This window comes from Engystomops pustulosus, chromosome 6 (assembly GCF_040894005.1).
Source record: "Engystomops pustulosus chromosome 6, aEngPut4.maternal, whole genome shotgun sequence".
Lineage (NCBI taxonomy): Eukaryota > Metazoa > Chordata > Amphibia > Anura > Leptodactylidae > Engystomops > Engystomops pustulosus.
The window spans coordinates 77,172,786-77,189,085 of record NC_092416.1 but is presented as its reverse complement, the minus strand read 5'-3'; the positions used below and the strand labels follow the sequence as shown (position 1 = coordinate 77,189,085).

Genomic DNA, 16,300 nt, shown 5'->3' with positions numbered 1-16,300 from the left:
TTACTGTCCCCACACCTGCGCACGCGCTGCAGACGGCAGACATTTATCTTTAGTCATTTATCTTTTTAGATCATTTAGGAATTTGTTTTAGGAATTTTTGAATGCATGTCAGGTAATATTTGCTGTACAGTAGTGAACCCATGAAAAATTTTAGTGGTGAGCCAAAGGCGTTCCTGGCTTCCAATTTAAAATAATTATTCCAACCCAGTAGTATACACTAGACTAGTACAGCATTACACGGTCTCTCTTTGTGGCTGAAGAGGTTCTCTGTACAATCAATCCACTGTATAAAACAAATAGGAAGACCTCTTTAACTCATGTAAATGGTCCTTATCTGCAGGATATTCACAGGGCCCACTTATGGGAGGTAGATCAATACCCGGGATGAGACTAAATATTTATCTCTGCGGAGAGGATGCAGATCTGTCACGTCGCTGGTGACTAGAACCGCCGCACCTCATTATGTAAATTGTGACTTTAAAGCGAGCGCTGCATTAAGCCTAAAAAAAACATGATGAGTTGATAAGAGTTAGAAAAAAATTGATTGAGATGAAATCATTGGGTGATTTTTGAGGCAGCACAGCTCATTAGCTGTTTGAATAAGCCGTGATGTTAATTAAACAGAGTTTGGAGAAATTCAAACATGATGGATTTCGGAGTAAAATGCTAGGTAAACATTTTTGGCTGAATCACTAGGGTTTTGAGTGCGTCTGCAGATCAAAGTGATCAGAGGTGGGGAGGGGGCTGCCTAGTTGAAGATACAGGGCGCTATAGCCAGAAGGTAGCATCTTCTTAAGGTATATATATCATCAGCGTGTCTGCAGCCCACCATGGGAACTTGCTGGGGGCCCTGCTCGTTGTGCCCACGTCATGGGACTCCCCAACATGCTCTAATTAGCGACAGGTCTGTTTCTAGAACATCAGACAAATTACTTATTGCGTTGTGATATTTTAATGTGCTCCCAGGAGGTACAGACAAGTATCAAGGGATTTAGATGAAAAGTTGCAACCAACATGAACATTTTTGGCATAGAATGGAATCTGAAAAGTGTTAAAACAATGGATGAAGAGAAGAATATAAGAAAAAGGCTACATTGGGTAAACTGACAGATATGGAATAGCTCGGTGTTAGATCAGTGGGGATTTGTCTCCCTGCTCATCCACCAGTCATTGAATAGCTCAATATTAGATCAGTGGGGGTTCATCTCCCGCCACATCTATCAGTCAGCTGCGTAAAGGAGCTCTGCATTTTTGATATTTGTGACTGAGAATGGAACAGTACAGCAAATCAATGAAGAGCTGCTCCTACAAGCCTGGTGTGTAGTTTCCCAGGCAGATTGAATAGGTTTATGGACCAACCCGAGTACTAAGGTTTCTTAAAACTGCTCATCATCCGGGATTTAAAGGAGTGGAACCCTTGTCAATCTTGCATTGGTAACCTAACCTAACAAATAATAATTAGCAAAATGCCTCCAAAACCAATGATACTATCATGCCCCCCTTTGGTTTCAGAGAAATTTTTGAAACTGATGCCTATTGTTAGGATAGGAGAAGACACATAGGGGCTTATTTACTAAGGGTTGCGGATCGTACTTTCGTCCAACTGTTCATTGTTTTCGGGATTCGCGCTGCTGGGACAGGTATTTAGCAGGGGATTGTGTTGCACGCGATCGGATTGTGACGGAGCTGCACACGCTTTCATGCGACAGACATCGGGGGGGCATGCTGTCGGACGATCCAACGGATTCGGACTGAGCGTGGGATTTCAATTTGTGTCCCAAGACAATGCACTAACATGTATCATGAAGAAGAAGGTGAACTCTGGCAGACCTGAGCAGGGAAGCGACAGAGTGCAATTCCGGTCGGACAATGCACTTTCGGGAACTCCGTGGATGGGTAAGTAAATGTGCCCCAAACAGTTTCTATGTGATACAAATCAATCTTCAAGTGTAGCAGAGGGAAAGAGATTTGCACACCAACAACCTATCTTCTGGCCTTCCACTGGAATCATTGCCCATTGTGTTCTTACAGAATGACTTTTGTATCCATAAAATGATGATGGTGCCCTACATAGCACTATCATAGGTTTGGGATTATTATGAGTTTGATATATTCCCTTTAAAGGGCCTTATAGGGGTTCTGCAATAGATAGTACTGAGCAAATGCACATATTGCCCTGTGTATGGTTGGTGCTTACCACTTTCTGTCTCCTCCATGTTCTAGATCCTGTGTTTTGTTCTGTAAAGGGTTACTTTGGGGGGGTCAGGTACACCATACCTCCTGTAAATTGATGGCTGACCTCTCAAATCAGTGCGGTTGGCGAGAAAGCTTTGTACTTGCAGACAGTAAATCAATGCTACTTGTACAGAGACAACTACAATGGCTTGACAAGGGCAAGGCAGGGGTAAGTGCGCTAGTACGCTGCTGAATGGCATGAGTCTTCTTCAGCCTCAGGAATAATAACTTGCTCTGTTGTACCTGGAAGCACCTGGGACCAGATTCTTTCAAGAGCAAAAGATTACACTCACAATGATCAATCAATGGGAAGCGCATGAATGGAGACTCGCTGCAGTATCAGATCGCCTGTGGAACAAGAGGTCCAGGGGGGTGGCAGCACTTATTAGGATCAGTGTAGCCAGGGCAAACCACAACTGAATTTATAATGCAGGGGGTCATTAGATAGATGGAAAGTACATTTGCACGGGTTAGGGCCCCTGCCTGATACCAGAGAGCAGGTGCAGAGTCTGCTGGATGATACAAAGTCATGTCACTATCCATGGAATACAGATATTAATGTCAGCAAGTTCCCTTGCTGACTTTCTATGTCCTTCATATCATGACTCCTGAATCTGGTAAATAAAGACACATCAGGTTTTGTCAGGCACTTACAATCTCCACTACCAATGGCAATACTTATCTCATATTCTTCAATATTTGCTATAGGAACTTCCATTATTATTGTAGTTGTGTGTTGTCAGTGAAAAAAAAAAGTACCGATAGAGAGCTTTTAACTGAAATAAAGTAACAAGTTCTATGTTCTTACCCCACTACTTCTTCATTTACAAATTCAGACCATAAAAATAAAAGTTGACAAGCCCTCTAAAGAACTATAATGGCAGCATCATTGGTTGTCCTATAGCAGTCATGGCGAACCTTTTAAAAACTATGCCCAAACAACAACCAAAGACCATGGGACACATTTACTCACCCAGTCCTATAGCGATCCCCGATCCGGACTGTCCGACAAGGATGAAGTCCGTTGCGATTCACCAAGATTGTGCGCCCGATATCCTGCATGTGTCACTTCCCCGCTCAGGTCCGCCAGAGTTCACCTTCTTCCCGGTATATGTGAGTGCATGTCTTGCGACACAAATTAATTTTAAATCCTGCGCTTAGTCCAAATCAGTTGGGGTGTCTGATGGCCACGCCCCCCCCCCATTTGTGTTGCATTAAAGCCGCTTGTGTTGCATGAAATTGCGCTAAAATCCGATAGCACACGCAGAAATCCCCTGTTAAATGCAGCACAAATCGGAAATAGTCGGGAAACCCGAGCGAAATGCGGTCCACGGACCCTTAGTAAATGTGCACCCATGTATCCATCACCACCATCAACACAGCAATTTAAGCAGAAATGTATTGCTCCCTGCTGTGCCAACACTTTCAATTGTATTGGCATCTTGATATTACCAGGTTGAAATATGGAGAGGAAAATAGGATTATCGTTATAGCATCCCTCCAGGGTTCCTATAATAAATTGTAGGACCCGCAGCTGGAGCTCCAAAGATAATCCGGCCGTCTCCAAAACCGCAGTCCTGGACAGACCAACATGTGTCACTTTAAAATAGCTCTGAGCTCGCCCTGTCCTGGGTGGCCTGGGACTGAAAATGAATGCCTTGAGTCCTGTGTGGTGAACCCTGTGCTGACTGCCACCCCTGGCACCCGTACTATAGGTTTGCCACCACTGTCCAAGAGTGTTTCAGTGTAAAGAATTGTGGAAGGGCAAAGAGCAAATGGCTTTTATGGAAGGTGAATTCCTGATACATCATGAACCCTGTTCCTTAGGGAGAGCTTTCTTAAAGGTAACTAAACAGTAAATGTATAATGTAGCTGTATGACATCATAGGAGAGCAGTCCCTATATACCTTGTAACATTGTGTCAGTGTAGTAACAGGGTGACACATTGCACACTTATGCTTGGCTGCAGTGATGTAGGGCAAGGGTTAACGCATTTCTCAGCCGCCAGAAACTGATGTTCTGTGTAAGAAACATTTACGTTCCGTCCCTTTGCAGAAGACAAGTGAAATTGCTTTACTTACATACCTATTAAGCCTCTTTTTCGCCGGGGTATGTCCTCTGAACTTCGCTGCCAGCTTTCATTTAGCTGGTGATCTTGTGTCTTGCCAAGTTCTGTGCTCTGGAAATTCATCCAAAGCAGCTTTCTCCGATGGAAGCAGAGACATGAAAGAACGGGTATCCTGGGGCCAAACTCACCGTATCTCAGGATGACAGATCGCGCCCATCTACACAAACACACAACCATCCTGCAAAATCATATTACTGCAGATAAATCTTTTCTTCTTTTCTAGACTTTATCTTACATTTGTGGGTTTGGGGTATTTTTAAAAAGATTAAACAAAAATAAATATTATTATTACGGTTTAATCACATTCTCTTCTAGGAAACAATCAGATGCAACATAAATACCCATCTAAGAGTTTATAACATGGGTTCATCTTGCCATTTGCATTCATTCTCTGCATGGTTACATTCCTTCATTATTCTCATCATTAGCTTCCATTTCATGATTACAATGCCAGTGTCGCAGTGAACACTGGCATATTGTATTGAGTAGATCTTTAATGGCTTTTGCCCATGAAATGTAATCCCCTAGTTATGTTCACACAATAAAAAAATCGTTTTTAACCCCCTTACTTCACAATTTTACTAAGTTTTATTGATGTTTTAGTGATGGTCATTGTAAAATTTCAGATTGGGGGGGAGAGGCTCTCTAGCCAGACACTTCATGATTCCTCTGGGCTAAGAAATGCTGTGTGCTGACAATGTACTAAGATTATATACACTTTTATTTAGACTTATTTGGCAAGCTCTGTGCAGTACTGTGTAAGCTGTGTGCACTGTATAAAGAATTATTATTAGTCTGAACATTGTTCTAGTATCTGACACATAGAAAAAGAGAGATGAGACAGTTCAGAGATGATGAGATCCATGAGATAGATGTAAAACACAATGACACAATCCAGCTCTAACCCTTATGGATAAAGACCTTATCTGTCTGTTGCTAGTAAAGTAAATCTGCTTGCTGGCAGGAAGTGCCTTTGTCTTAGCTGGTCTCGTAATGCAGGGCGAGAGGCAGGAGGCAGAGAGCACTGTAGTGTGCAGACAAGAAAAGCTATTCATGAGAGTAATTGTCAGAAGTTTTACGGTCGTTTCCAAGGGCAACCAAAATTGTGTACACCAGGACTGAAAGAGAGTGGTTGGAAATATATCTCTGAAATGCTGTATTTTTGTTAATAACAGTGAATTACAGAATGTGTTATTTTGTTATCCTGAGTAAATATAAGACTCTTGTCTTTGTGGGAATACTCCTTTCATAATAATTTGGATGTTCCTTCCCTAGTGCAGTATTTCTTATCCAAGTACAAATGCCCTTTAAATGTTAATGTTGCTGGTCACCGGTAGATTGAAGCTAGTCTTTCTGGGCACTGGACCTTGCTGAATGCCATCTACCTAGTTCTGTGTATATATTTAGGATTCCATGCGTGACATAATTCTTAAATTATATTTTATGCACATTTAATTGAGATGGTTAACTATTTGGAGAGTTATAACAGAGAGGGGGTGCCTTTAGTCAGCTATTAATGTCTCATTAGTTATGGCACATACTCCATAGAAAGTTGTCAGCGTAGAGAGACCGGAGTGAGACACGCTGATTGTGACTGATGTGCATTTTCTGCATGGTTAGAGACGCAGCCTGTCAATCACTCTAAATTCATTTAACAGGAAGGTAAAAGGTGAAATGGTACCTGCAATGGAATGAGGTTTGAGTCTGATGCAGAAAGTCTGAAAAGTACTCAGCTCAGCTGTGTTTAAGTTCATGTGCTATGAATGTTCTATGGAGGGTTATGTCAATTTTTATATCTATCCCTTATCGACAGTATAGGTGATAAATGGTTCAGCAGTCGGACTACCCACAATCAACAGAATGGAGGACAGCAGGACTTGAACTGGGTTATGGAAAGTTCATAGACGGCAAAGTAACGGTGGAGGCAGGTCCATTCTGTGCTCATTGACTTCTATGGGACTTTTGGATTGGCTTACAGACAGCTAACACCAGGAAAATCTACTGGTATCGGAGAACTTGTGGGCCCCCATTCTGTGAATTACAGTGGTCTACATAATGAAAAATACAACCACTTTCTAATTCGCAATTGCTGAATGCAAACCTTCATTGTTTATATCCACGGGACCCAAATTTAGGAAATCTCTAAATTGAGGAGTTGTTGTAATTGTAAAGTCCAGTTCATCCCTGGTAACCACCATACTGATACATCGTAGCAAACTAAAATAAAATCAATCTCAAATTCTTAAATCAAAATACCATCAGGTTGTCCTAAATGGATTTTGATCATCATGAATGTGTTTTGTCAGGGGACAGATGTCCACTTTCAGCAAATATTTGATATTGTTTGTATAAGGGAAAGTTATACAATTTTCCAATATACTTTTTGTATCACATCCTCGTGGTTTTCTAGATCTCTGCTTGCTGTCCCACTATAGAAAGCTTCTCTATTTACTTTCAGTGGATAGAAATCTGTCCATGTGATGTGATGGACATGCAGGTGCACAAGCTGTTATTATCACAGACCGTAATAGGAGCTATGTGATAATAACGGCTCGTGCAACTGCATGTCCATCACATCACATGGACAGATTTCTATCCACTGGAAGTATATATTTACTTCTATACTTTCTATAGTGGGACAGCAAGCAGAGATCTAGAAAACTGTGAGGAAGTCATCCAAAAAGTATATTGGAAAATTGTATAACACAAACAATATCAAATATTTGCTGAAAGTCGACAACCCTTTTAATATTCCTGATATCAAAGGGAACTGTATTTGGGCAATTTTTTTTGGTGAGCTCTAAGAATCTGTTTTATTTTAATTTTTTATCTGGAAAACCAAAAACATTAGTGGATTGAAAGAAGATAGAAATGCCATCTGCCCATTATAGGTTTTGTGCCTTTACTCTGCACTTTTCCGAGAAGTCTTGGCTGGAGACCTCTTTGAAGGTCTCCTGTGGATCATCTCCAGGAACCTCCAAAATCCTTTGTAGTATATCCCACTGCCAACATTTTGTTCGTTTTGAGGAGAATGGTGGGATTTTTGTGTAGATTTAAAACAATTTATTTCTTTGGAAATCTTTTGCTATAAAAACCACACATGCCAAATACTGAACGAATATTTAATTGACAATTGCTAGAATGATTCCTACAACCCAATTACCAAAAATGATGAGCATAGGTTTTCTGATGTAGTACTACATGTTATTCTTCTTCTCACACCCTCTGCTCAAGCACCATCCACAGGTCAAGTATAAGAATCTCTCTACAGGATGCTGTAAGTGAAAGAACCTGTGATTTTGGCACTAGACCTCCATCCAAATGAAGTGCATAAGATCTGACACAATAGGGGCATTAATCAAGACTGTGCTTTTCTCCAGCATTGGTGGAGGATGTATCTCATTACAAGGTGTTTGGCTTGTCATAAATTATGAGGATGGCTCCAGCAGGTCAGGCCCCTATCCATGCCAGCTTCTGTCTGGCATAGACTTTAGCCATATTTTACATCTGAAAACTATAGAAGACAATAAATATGGCGGAGGCTGGTGGCTCTACCCTTTCTGAAAGTGGCCATGGTACAGTACAGTACATAAGATATTACTTTCCTAACCAGAAGGATGCCACATGGTATTCATTTTTATAGATTAAATTTGTGACTATATGTCATAATTCTTATTTGCACACTAATGATATGTATGCACAGGGGTAGGCATGTTTTTGTTTTTACAATTTTATTTAGTAGACTTCCATTCTTGCAATGTTATTGGTACTTCTTTGGTCTATTGCTCAGATATTAATTTACTCTTTATTATTAGGAACATATGATGTATGTTACATGCTGGGGCCAAAATGCTACAGCTGTATATTAGGCACCCAAGAATAAATCTCTCTCTCTTTTCAGCAAGGTCAAGGATTATTCTCTCTGCCTTATGTACACAGATTTGTAATCTACCCATAAACCTCTGCTTTATAAAATAACCAGATTAAGGAAAATTCCTTATTTGCTGGAATATCTATTAGGTTCCACCTAGAAATCCCTTTTCTTAATGTGCTCACAGTGTGTTTCAGTCTGAGCAGCCCATAAATCCCACATTAAAGACACAAGGCGGCAAAATGAGATTCTGTGTCAAATTGACATAAAAATGCAAAACGCCAACTTTAAAGAAGCCCGTAGCATTTTTCATACATTAGGCGAGAAATGTTTTCAGTCCCATTAAGCTAAGCTGCCTCTTGGCTGTTTCCGAGCTCAATCTGTCCATGCCACCGGCTACAGACTCCCCACATTGACAGATAGTGCGCTGGGCTCAGTTAATCTGGCAGATTGCGGCATAGAAAACGATGGGCCTCCCAAGACCTTCCGAACACTCATTTTTTACACTGCAATAATACATAGAAAGGGTTATAGTCTGGGTATTCTGTGCAGCACATTTGGAGCTGTGGAGAAGGAAGGAAGGAGATGAATTGGCCTCTCCGTGCTGAGCCACAAGACTCATCATTATACATGTAAATTATAATTTCATGTATATAATATGCCATCAAGGTGTTCCACACAATAACACTGCCACTCTTTTATCGCACATTTTATGTGCTAGTAAATCAAAGCTGCTGTCACCCCTGCAGCCGCAACACCCTGCATTGCAAGTCAGTGGCCGTAAATATTCCCCTTACATATGATACATGAGAAGTGTCCCTGGATTGTTACTGCTAAAATATTGTGATGCTTCTAGCTCCATCATACCATCCCAAGAAATGGTAGAGACGCTTTCCCTCATGGCAGATAATAGATTAAGGCTGGCAGGACACACAGTCATGTCTTTTTTCCCCTCTGTTACTTATTTATAGACCAACCTCTTACATTTCCATCCAGATCCCCCCGTTATGTTGTGGAGCTCAGTAATGTCAATTATATCTCATTCCTGAGGGTGGCGCTGTTGATCACTCCCCCTCTCTAGGAACATTCTGTCACATAAATCATTCTATTGACCTATAATGGAGGTCAGAGCTTTCCTCTATTCACAGCTAGTGACTGGGTTTTCCCTGGTGGGCCAGATGTGGAGGTGTTTGTTAGATTCGGTGTGGATATCCAACGAGACGAAAGTCCTGCGCCCTCATATCTAAAACAAGTATTCATGGTAAATTAGAGATCTGAAACGAGTATTAAGTGTTCTGTGCACCGTGAAATGAGATAGGAAAATGGCTGGATGGAAGACCTCCCGAGGGTGGCTGCAACGCACAGACTGATGTACGTTACATTGACTTCTAGATTCCTAGGTATACAGTTTGGGTCCCTTTTTCAACATCTCTGTTCAGTTCTTTAGAAAGAAACAGACACTCATCCATAGATTTGGTGTGTTGTATCCACGGCAACACTAGGCACAGCCATAATCATAAGTGGCACTGTCACTGGATATGTGTAATCCTCTGCATCTCCCGCAGTCTTTATTTTAATAAATTTGATCTAATTTTCCAATATGATTCACCCATCAACTCTCTTCTAAACTGACTCTTTTGGGTAAGCTGCCTGTAAGGGCTCATGCACACTAAAGTTAATTTAGGACAAGTCCTGGGTGTTGTTTCTATAGCTAGCCCACGTCCCTATTCACTTTTGGGCTCATGTACAAGGCTGGGAATTCCAAGGCCCCATGCATGAGCCAAAAGAATGAGCAAGACCTATTCCTGCACAAATTCATGGCTCAAATTGTCTATTATTAGACTATTATTAGCAAAACTGCTCTTATGTAGCATACACCCTCCTGCCCCCCGCCCCTCCACTAACACTGCCCTCACCGGACAATGAAGGGGTATGTTTGTGACTGACAGAAGTCTGAGCCTTTTTAGGAGAGACGTGATATTTACTATTCGTTCCTTAAAGGAACTACCTAATATAGTAGATCCAGGGGAAGACACCAAATCTAACTTATTAGGTAGATCCATGATGGCAAGATTCTTTTAAATATAGTCAAATAATGTTTTTTTTAGCAAAGCATCGCTTTCTCTTACAAGAATCTCAAATACAGTTAACCCTTGGAGGGCGGGATATATTTACCCAACGGCGGCTCCCAGTTCCAGCATTTCCCAGCTCCCACAGGTGCCTGCTGAGGACCCCAAGTAGCTACAGCAGGACCCGTGACCACCGAGAATGTCAGAAGACTGACAGGCACAACCAGGAACTGGGCAAATGTGCTTTTTTTGTGCGCAGTTATATAATAATGCAGGTAAAGGTTAATCCAGGAGAGGTCATTTTAGTTTGACTCTTCCCCACCTCCAGGACTCCTTATAGGTTATTTGTATACAGATCTGCACTTCCCAGAATACAGCCTGGAATGTTCCCATTCACTACTGACAAGAGGAAATCCTGAAAAACAAAGAATTTAATTTGCTGACTGTTTGTTCAGCTCTTTTTTCCTTGTTTTGCAATTTCTTATTCTCACATATTTTATGACCATAGTGACCAGTAATGTGGATGTGGTATAATGACGTGTGCTCAGTACAGTTCCTAGTCTCCTGTGTGCAGGGTGTAATTGGGAGTACTGCATATAATGGCACACTGTCTTCTCCGCACAGTTAGTGATCACTTGTTTGACACGGTGGATGATTACAGCTATTGCATGGTATTTTATGTGCCCTGTATAGTTCTGCTTGGCTTGTACTATGTGATACTCATTGAACATATACAATACACCAGCAGGACTGCTTTGTGCCCTGCATGGGGGTTCTACATGGTTTTTGGATGAAAGGTTAGGCCTGTCCCTTTAATTCAATACCTACTGTGAGTCTCAATAAAGCAGAGGAGATTGTGATGACCAGGACAGGGATGTTCGACCTGTACAAGAGCAGAATGTGCTCAGGCTCCCTTCCAAGTTATTACTGTTCTATAAAGCTGAAGATGTTACCCTTGTTGTAGTGTCCCTACCTTGTGCGTGATTGCTAAAGCTACAAACGTATTCACTGTCTGTTATCAAAATGTAGTTATTTCAAAAAATTCTGGAATACACCACATGGATGGATAAAGATAGAAAAATAAGATACAGATAGATAGATTTAATAGGGAGCCATTCAGAAGTCAAAAGAGCTGGCTCTTAGTTAGCGGAGCCTAATGATCCAGCTAACTAAGAAGAGTGAGGGAACTGTGTGGGTGTGGAGGAGAGGAGACTGACACAGGTACACACAGGCTGCAGCTTCCCTTTTCGGGTAATGTAAATTAAATTTATATAAAGTACTGAAATGATTCAGAATGCTGACAAATACATTTTTTTTAAAATCAGCACAGCACAGGCTATAGGAACCTGTCCCCATCTAAAAATGACATTCCTGGTGATAGGTTTGCTTTACATTCATGTATATTTCTGGGATTTCTTGCATTCTGGTCATGCCTACACATCTCAAGAGTTAGTTTGCTTTGGGTTACTATTCAACTACCAATCATCTATTCTGCTTGAGGTTTGTTTGCTGCCCTTAGAGTCTCTTGTAAAATGTTTCGATAAACCTAAAAATTCATTGTCTCCTTAGTGACCACAAGAAGTCTAGGCACAGAGCCAGAAAAGCATAGTATTAGTAATACTGTGTCATTGAGTCTAACACATGTTTTTAGCAGCTTGTTAGATGTTCGTATCTTAGATTATCTATGTCTAAACACAACAATGATAGCAATCAGACCTTATTTTGATAGCAATCATATTATATGTTAGCAATAACATAGTTCTGAATGGTTTTTCTTTTAACTATAGATGGATAATAGATTGCTAGACAGACAGACAGAAATATTGGAAATGTTCAGCTGTAACGAGGGAAGTTGTTTAATTGCAGAAATGTTAATGAGTACAGAAAAAAATGCCAATGATTGACTGGACTGAAATCCATTAGGGTTGTATAGTATTAGATCTGCTCTGTCAATCATCCCTGGTCAATGAGCAGCACACTTACTGTATGCGCTGCCTAGAATTAGTGCCGCATATGTGCTCTTTCACCTAAATAAAATTACCCATTTCTTAGATGTATATAGAGCCTTAGTGCACAGAATAAGTCTCATATCTATGTTATCCTGTTTACCTGCCAGTGAAAGCATCGGTGGGCCACAACGTCTTCCGCTGCTGACTCCGCCCTCGACATCCGTGTCGGGACTTCAACTCTATGTCTGAAGGGCACAAATAGAGGCCACAATATGAGGAAAAAAATGAGAGGGGCCACAATACAAAGGATAAATGAGAGGGGGCACAATATGAGGAAATGTGATGGACCACATTATGAAGAGCAGATAAAATTATGAGGAGCAGATGAGATTGGCCACAACATGAGGGGGAGATGAGAGGGGCCACAACATGAGGGGGAGATGAGAGGGGCCGCAATATGAGGAGAAGATGAGAGGGGCCACAATATGAGAAGATGAGAGGGGTCGCAATATAAAAGGAGGAGATGGAAAGTGCCACAGTATGAAGAGGAGATGAGAGGGGCCACAACATGAGGAGATGAAAGGGGCCATAATATAAAGAGGAAATGCGGGGGTTCCCAATGTGAGGCGGAGATGATAGGCTACAATATGAGTGGGAGACGAGAGAAGCAACAATATGAGGAGGAGTGGCCACAATTTGATGGAGAGATAAGGGGCCACAATATGAAGGGGAGATGAGTGGGGCCACAATATGAGAGGCCCCCAGTCTGATCCTGCATCTACAGTATTAAAGTCATGGAGCCAATTCCCAGTGTCAAAAGGCAAACGATTATTTTTTGCTTTTTAATGGATAAAGCAATCCATGAAAATCTGATATTTCAATTAAAAGTATTTATGTAAATATATGTTTGTTTTTCTCCTATATATTAACAATTCTTTGTGAAGGACTTTTTACAGTGAATTGATTGGAAGGCCTATGGTATTTAATGGCTATACTGTCTCAAGTTATCTAAATCCTAGTTTCCCTTTCTATTTTACTAGTGTACATCCTTATGTTCTGATATGGAAAAATGGGATGGAAGATTAAGAAATATGAATGTGATTCCTGAAAGCAGGATACATATACAAATGTTTAGCATGGGAATTATACTGTTTTAAAGGGATTGTTTGCTTACAGGGAGGGGGGTTGTTATAAGATCTTGGCAACTCTCTTTAACTGGGGTCCTTTATATTATGATTATTAGTTTGAGTTTTAAATCTTTTTTCCTGTTCCTAAAATGTTGCAAGTCAGATCTACAAACTGAATATATTCCAGCAGACTGTTCATGTTAGACACAGCTTCTGGGGGCTAAGCCAGGATACTAATTTCCTTGTGGTTACGGGTTGTCATACGACCATTCTCTTCTGTAAATGGATCAGAATAGTTTGGAGATGAATACGCATCTGATTTATAAAGTGCTACGGAATATGATGGTGCTATGTAAATAAATGTTATTATGGTTATTATTATTAAGGTTAAATTTATTATTATTATTATTATTATTATTATTATTATTATTATGTTACTGATGCCCTGTAATGTTCTAATTTCTGACAATATCATGATATATCCTCCATAGAGATACATGCACTCCAGGAAGCACCTGCCATGCAGCTCCATAATCATCCAATCCTTGTGCCATCTATTTTCCACAAATAAAATGACAAAGGTTTCCCCTCCCCAAGGTTTTTCTTTCTGATGAGAAAAACTTGTCCTCCCCAGCAGTGATGGGGTTAACCTCCATCATTTTGAGGCAGACTACCATTCTGTAAGGCAAGACAAGGGGGTAGCTGGAGAAGAATATAGAAGCTTTAAAATCGCTTGTTAGTGCTATTTATCCGTAATGCTACAAAGAAACAGAATTACAGCCGTCCTGGAGAGCGCGATTTTAGGGTTTTTTTGTCTGTACCATGAAATTGCAGGAAGCTGGCAGGAAAAGACCATTCATATAAATGATTTCAGCTCACAGGAGCCGCAGTTATGGAAGCCGCTCCATGAAAGACACCTTTCACACATCTCGCTCTCTGCTGAACAATAGAATCCACCGAGACTTGGCCCTGGCAGGAGGACCAGTACAGTCTCCTTACATACTAACAGTACAGTCTGGGGATATGGCGGAGAGGAAGGGGTCAGACCTGGTGATGGATGGAGGCACATGCTACTATATTCTGAGCTGCAGATGGCTGCCCATTCTAATGCCACTCTGAATGGCACAATATGCACCTGTACTGAACAGCCTGTTGTACTAACTAACCTCACAGATTTATTGTCTTGCAACAAATTGCTGTTCTTCGTATATTTTACAGCATTCTACAGTGTATCATGTTGTAAACTTCAGTGCAGGTGAATATCTTACATATAAAAAGGTGTCTGTGTTTTGGATAAAAGGATAAATTTACAAAGGTTTTAGAACCCTATGCACATATACTATACCAAAACAGTAACAGTTTCATAACTATAGTGTATAGGATTACCGTTACAAATAGGCTATCAATGTAGTATATATAGATCCTGGGCACGTATAGAATTAATGGTATGAATGGATAACCAATAGAGTATACTGTATATAGATCATGGGCACGTATAGGCTTAATGTTATTTATTACCGTATATACTCGAGTATAAGCCGACCCGAGTATAAGCAAAGGCCCCTAATTTTACCACCAAAAACTGTGAAAAACTGACTCGAGTATAAGCCGAGGGTGGGAAATGCATTGGTAAACCCCCCCCCCCCCCAGTAGTATACAGCCTGCCAGTCCCCAGTAGTATACAGTCTGCCTGCCCCCAGTAGTATACAGCCTGCAAGCCCCCAGAATAATACAGCCTGCCAGCCCCCATGTAGTATTTAGCAGCCCCTAGTAGTATTTAGCAGCCCCCATGTAGTATACAGCAAGCCCCTAGTAGTATACAGCAAGCCCCTAGTAGTATACAGCAAGCCCCTAGTAGTATACAGCAAGCCCCTAGTAGTATACAGCAGCCCCTAGTAGTATACAGCCAGCCCCTAGTAGTATACAGCAGCCCCTAGTAGTATACAGCAGCCCCTAGTAGTATACAGCCAGCCCCTAGTAGTATACAGCAGCCCCTAGTAGTATACGGCCAGCCCCTAGTAGTATACAGCCAGCCCCTAGTAGTATACAGCAGCCCCTAGTAGTATACAGCCAGCCCCTAGTAGTATACAGCCAGCCCCTAGTAGTATACAGCAGCCCCTAGTAGTATACCCCCCCCCTCAGTAGTATACAGCCTGCCAGTCCCCAGTAGTATACAGTCTGCCTGCCCCCAGTAGTATACAGCCTGCAAGCCCCCAGAATAATACAGCCTGCCAGCCCCCATGTAGTATTTAGCAGCCCCTAGTAGTATTTAGCAGCCCCCATGTAGTATACAGCAGCCCCCATGTAGTATACAGCAAGCCCCTAGTAGTATACAGCAAGCCCCTAGTAGTATACAGCCAGCCCCTAGTAGTATACAGCAGCCCCTAGTAGTATACAGCAGCCCCTAGTAGTATACAGCCAGCCCCTAGTAGTATACAGCAGCCCCTAGTAGTATACAGCCAGCCCCTAGTAGTATACAGCAGCCCCTAGTAGTATACAGCCAGCCCCTAGTAGTATACAGCAGCCCCTAGTAGTATACAGCAGCCCCTAGTAGTATACAGCCAGCCTGCGCCCACGGCCCTTAAAAAAAGAAACTTAAATACTCACCCTCCGATGTCAGCGCGCCTTACCGATGTCCCCGATGTCTTCTCTCTTCTTTCTTCCGGCATGGACGCGGCCATGTTTTCTTCTAGCATGCGCATACTAAGACGCGGCTGCTGCTGACGTCATAGTATGTGTGGCCACGAAGAAAACAAGTTTATTTTTTTTAAGTGGGTAATTTTTTTTTTGTAATAGACTCGTGTATAAGCCGAAGGGACGTTTTTTAGCACATTTTTTGTGCTGAAAACTCGGCTTATACACGAGTATATACGGTAATTGTAAGTTCAGTTAATTGTAACTTCAGACAAATATTTTTTTTT

At 41.5% G+C, this 16,300-nt stretch overlaps 1 protein-coding gene across 3 annotated transcripts in view; it reads left to right on the top strand.

Annotated features, from left to right (window-relative positions):
• Positions 1 to 16,300, top strand: part of KIRREL3 (kirre like nephrin family adhesion molecule 3) — a 535,939-nt gene that overhangs the window by 363,945 nt on the left and 155,694 nt on the right. The window contains exon 1 of one of the 3 annotated variants that reach the window (XM_072156679.1): positions 7,733 to 7,812. The exons of the other annotated variants lie outside the window; for them this stretch is intronic. Coding sequence (XP_072012780.1) covers positions 7,794 to 7,812 — 19 coding nt within the window. The 5' untranslated portion in view covers positions 7,733 to 7,793. Of the gene's footprint in view, positions 1 to 7,732; positions 7,813 to 16,300 lie in introns of those variants that run through there. 3 annotated transcript variants of the gene reach the window in all.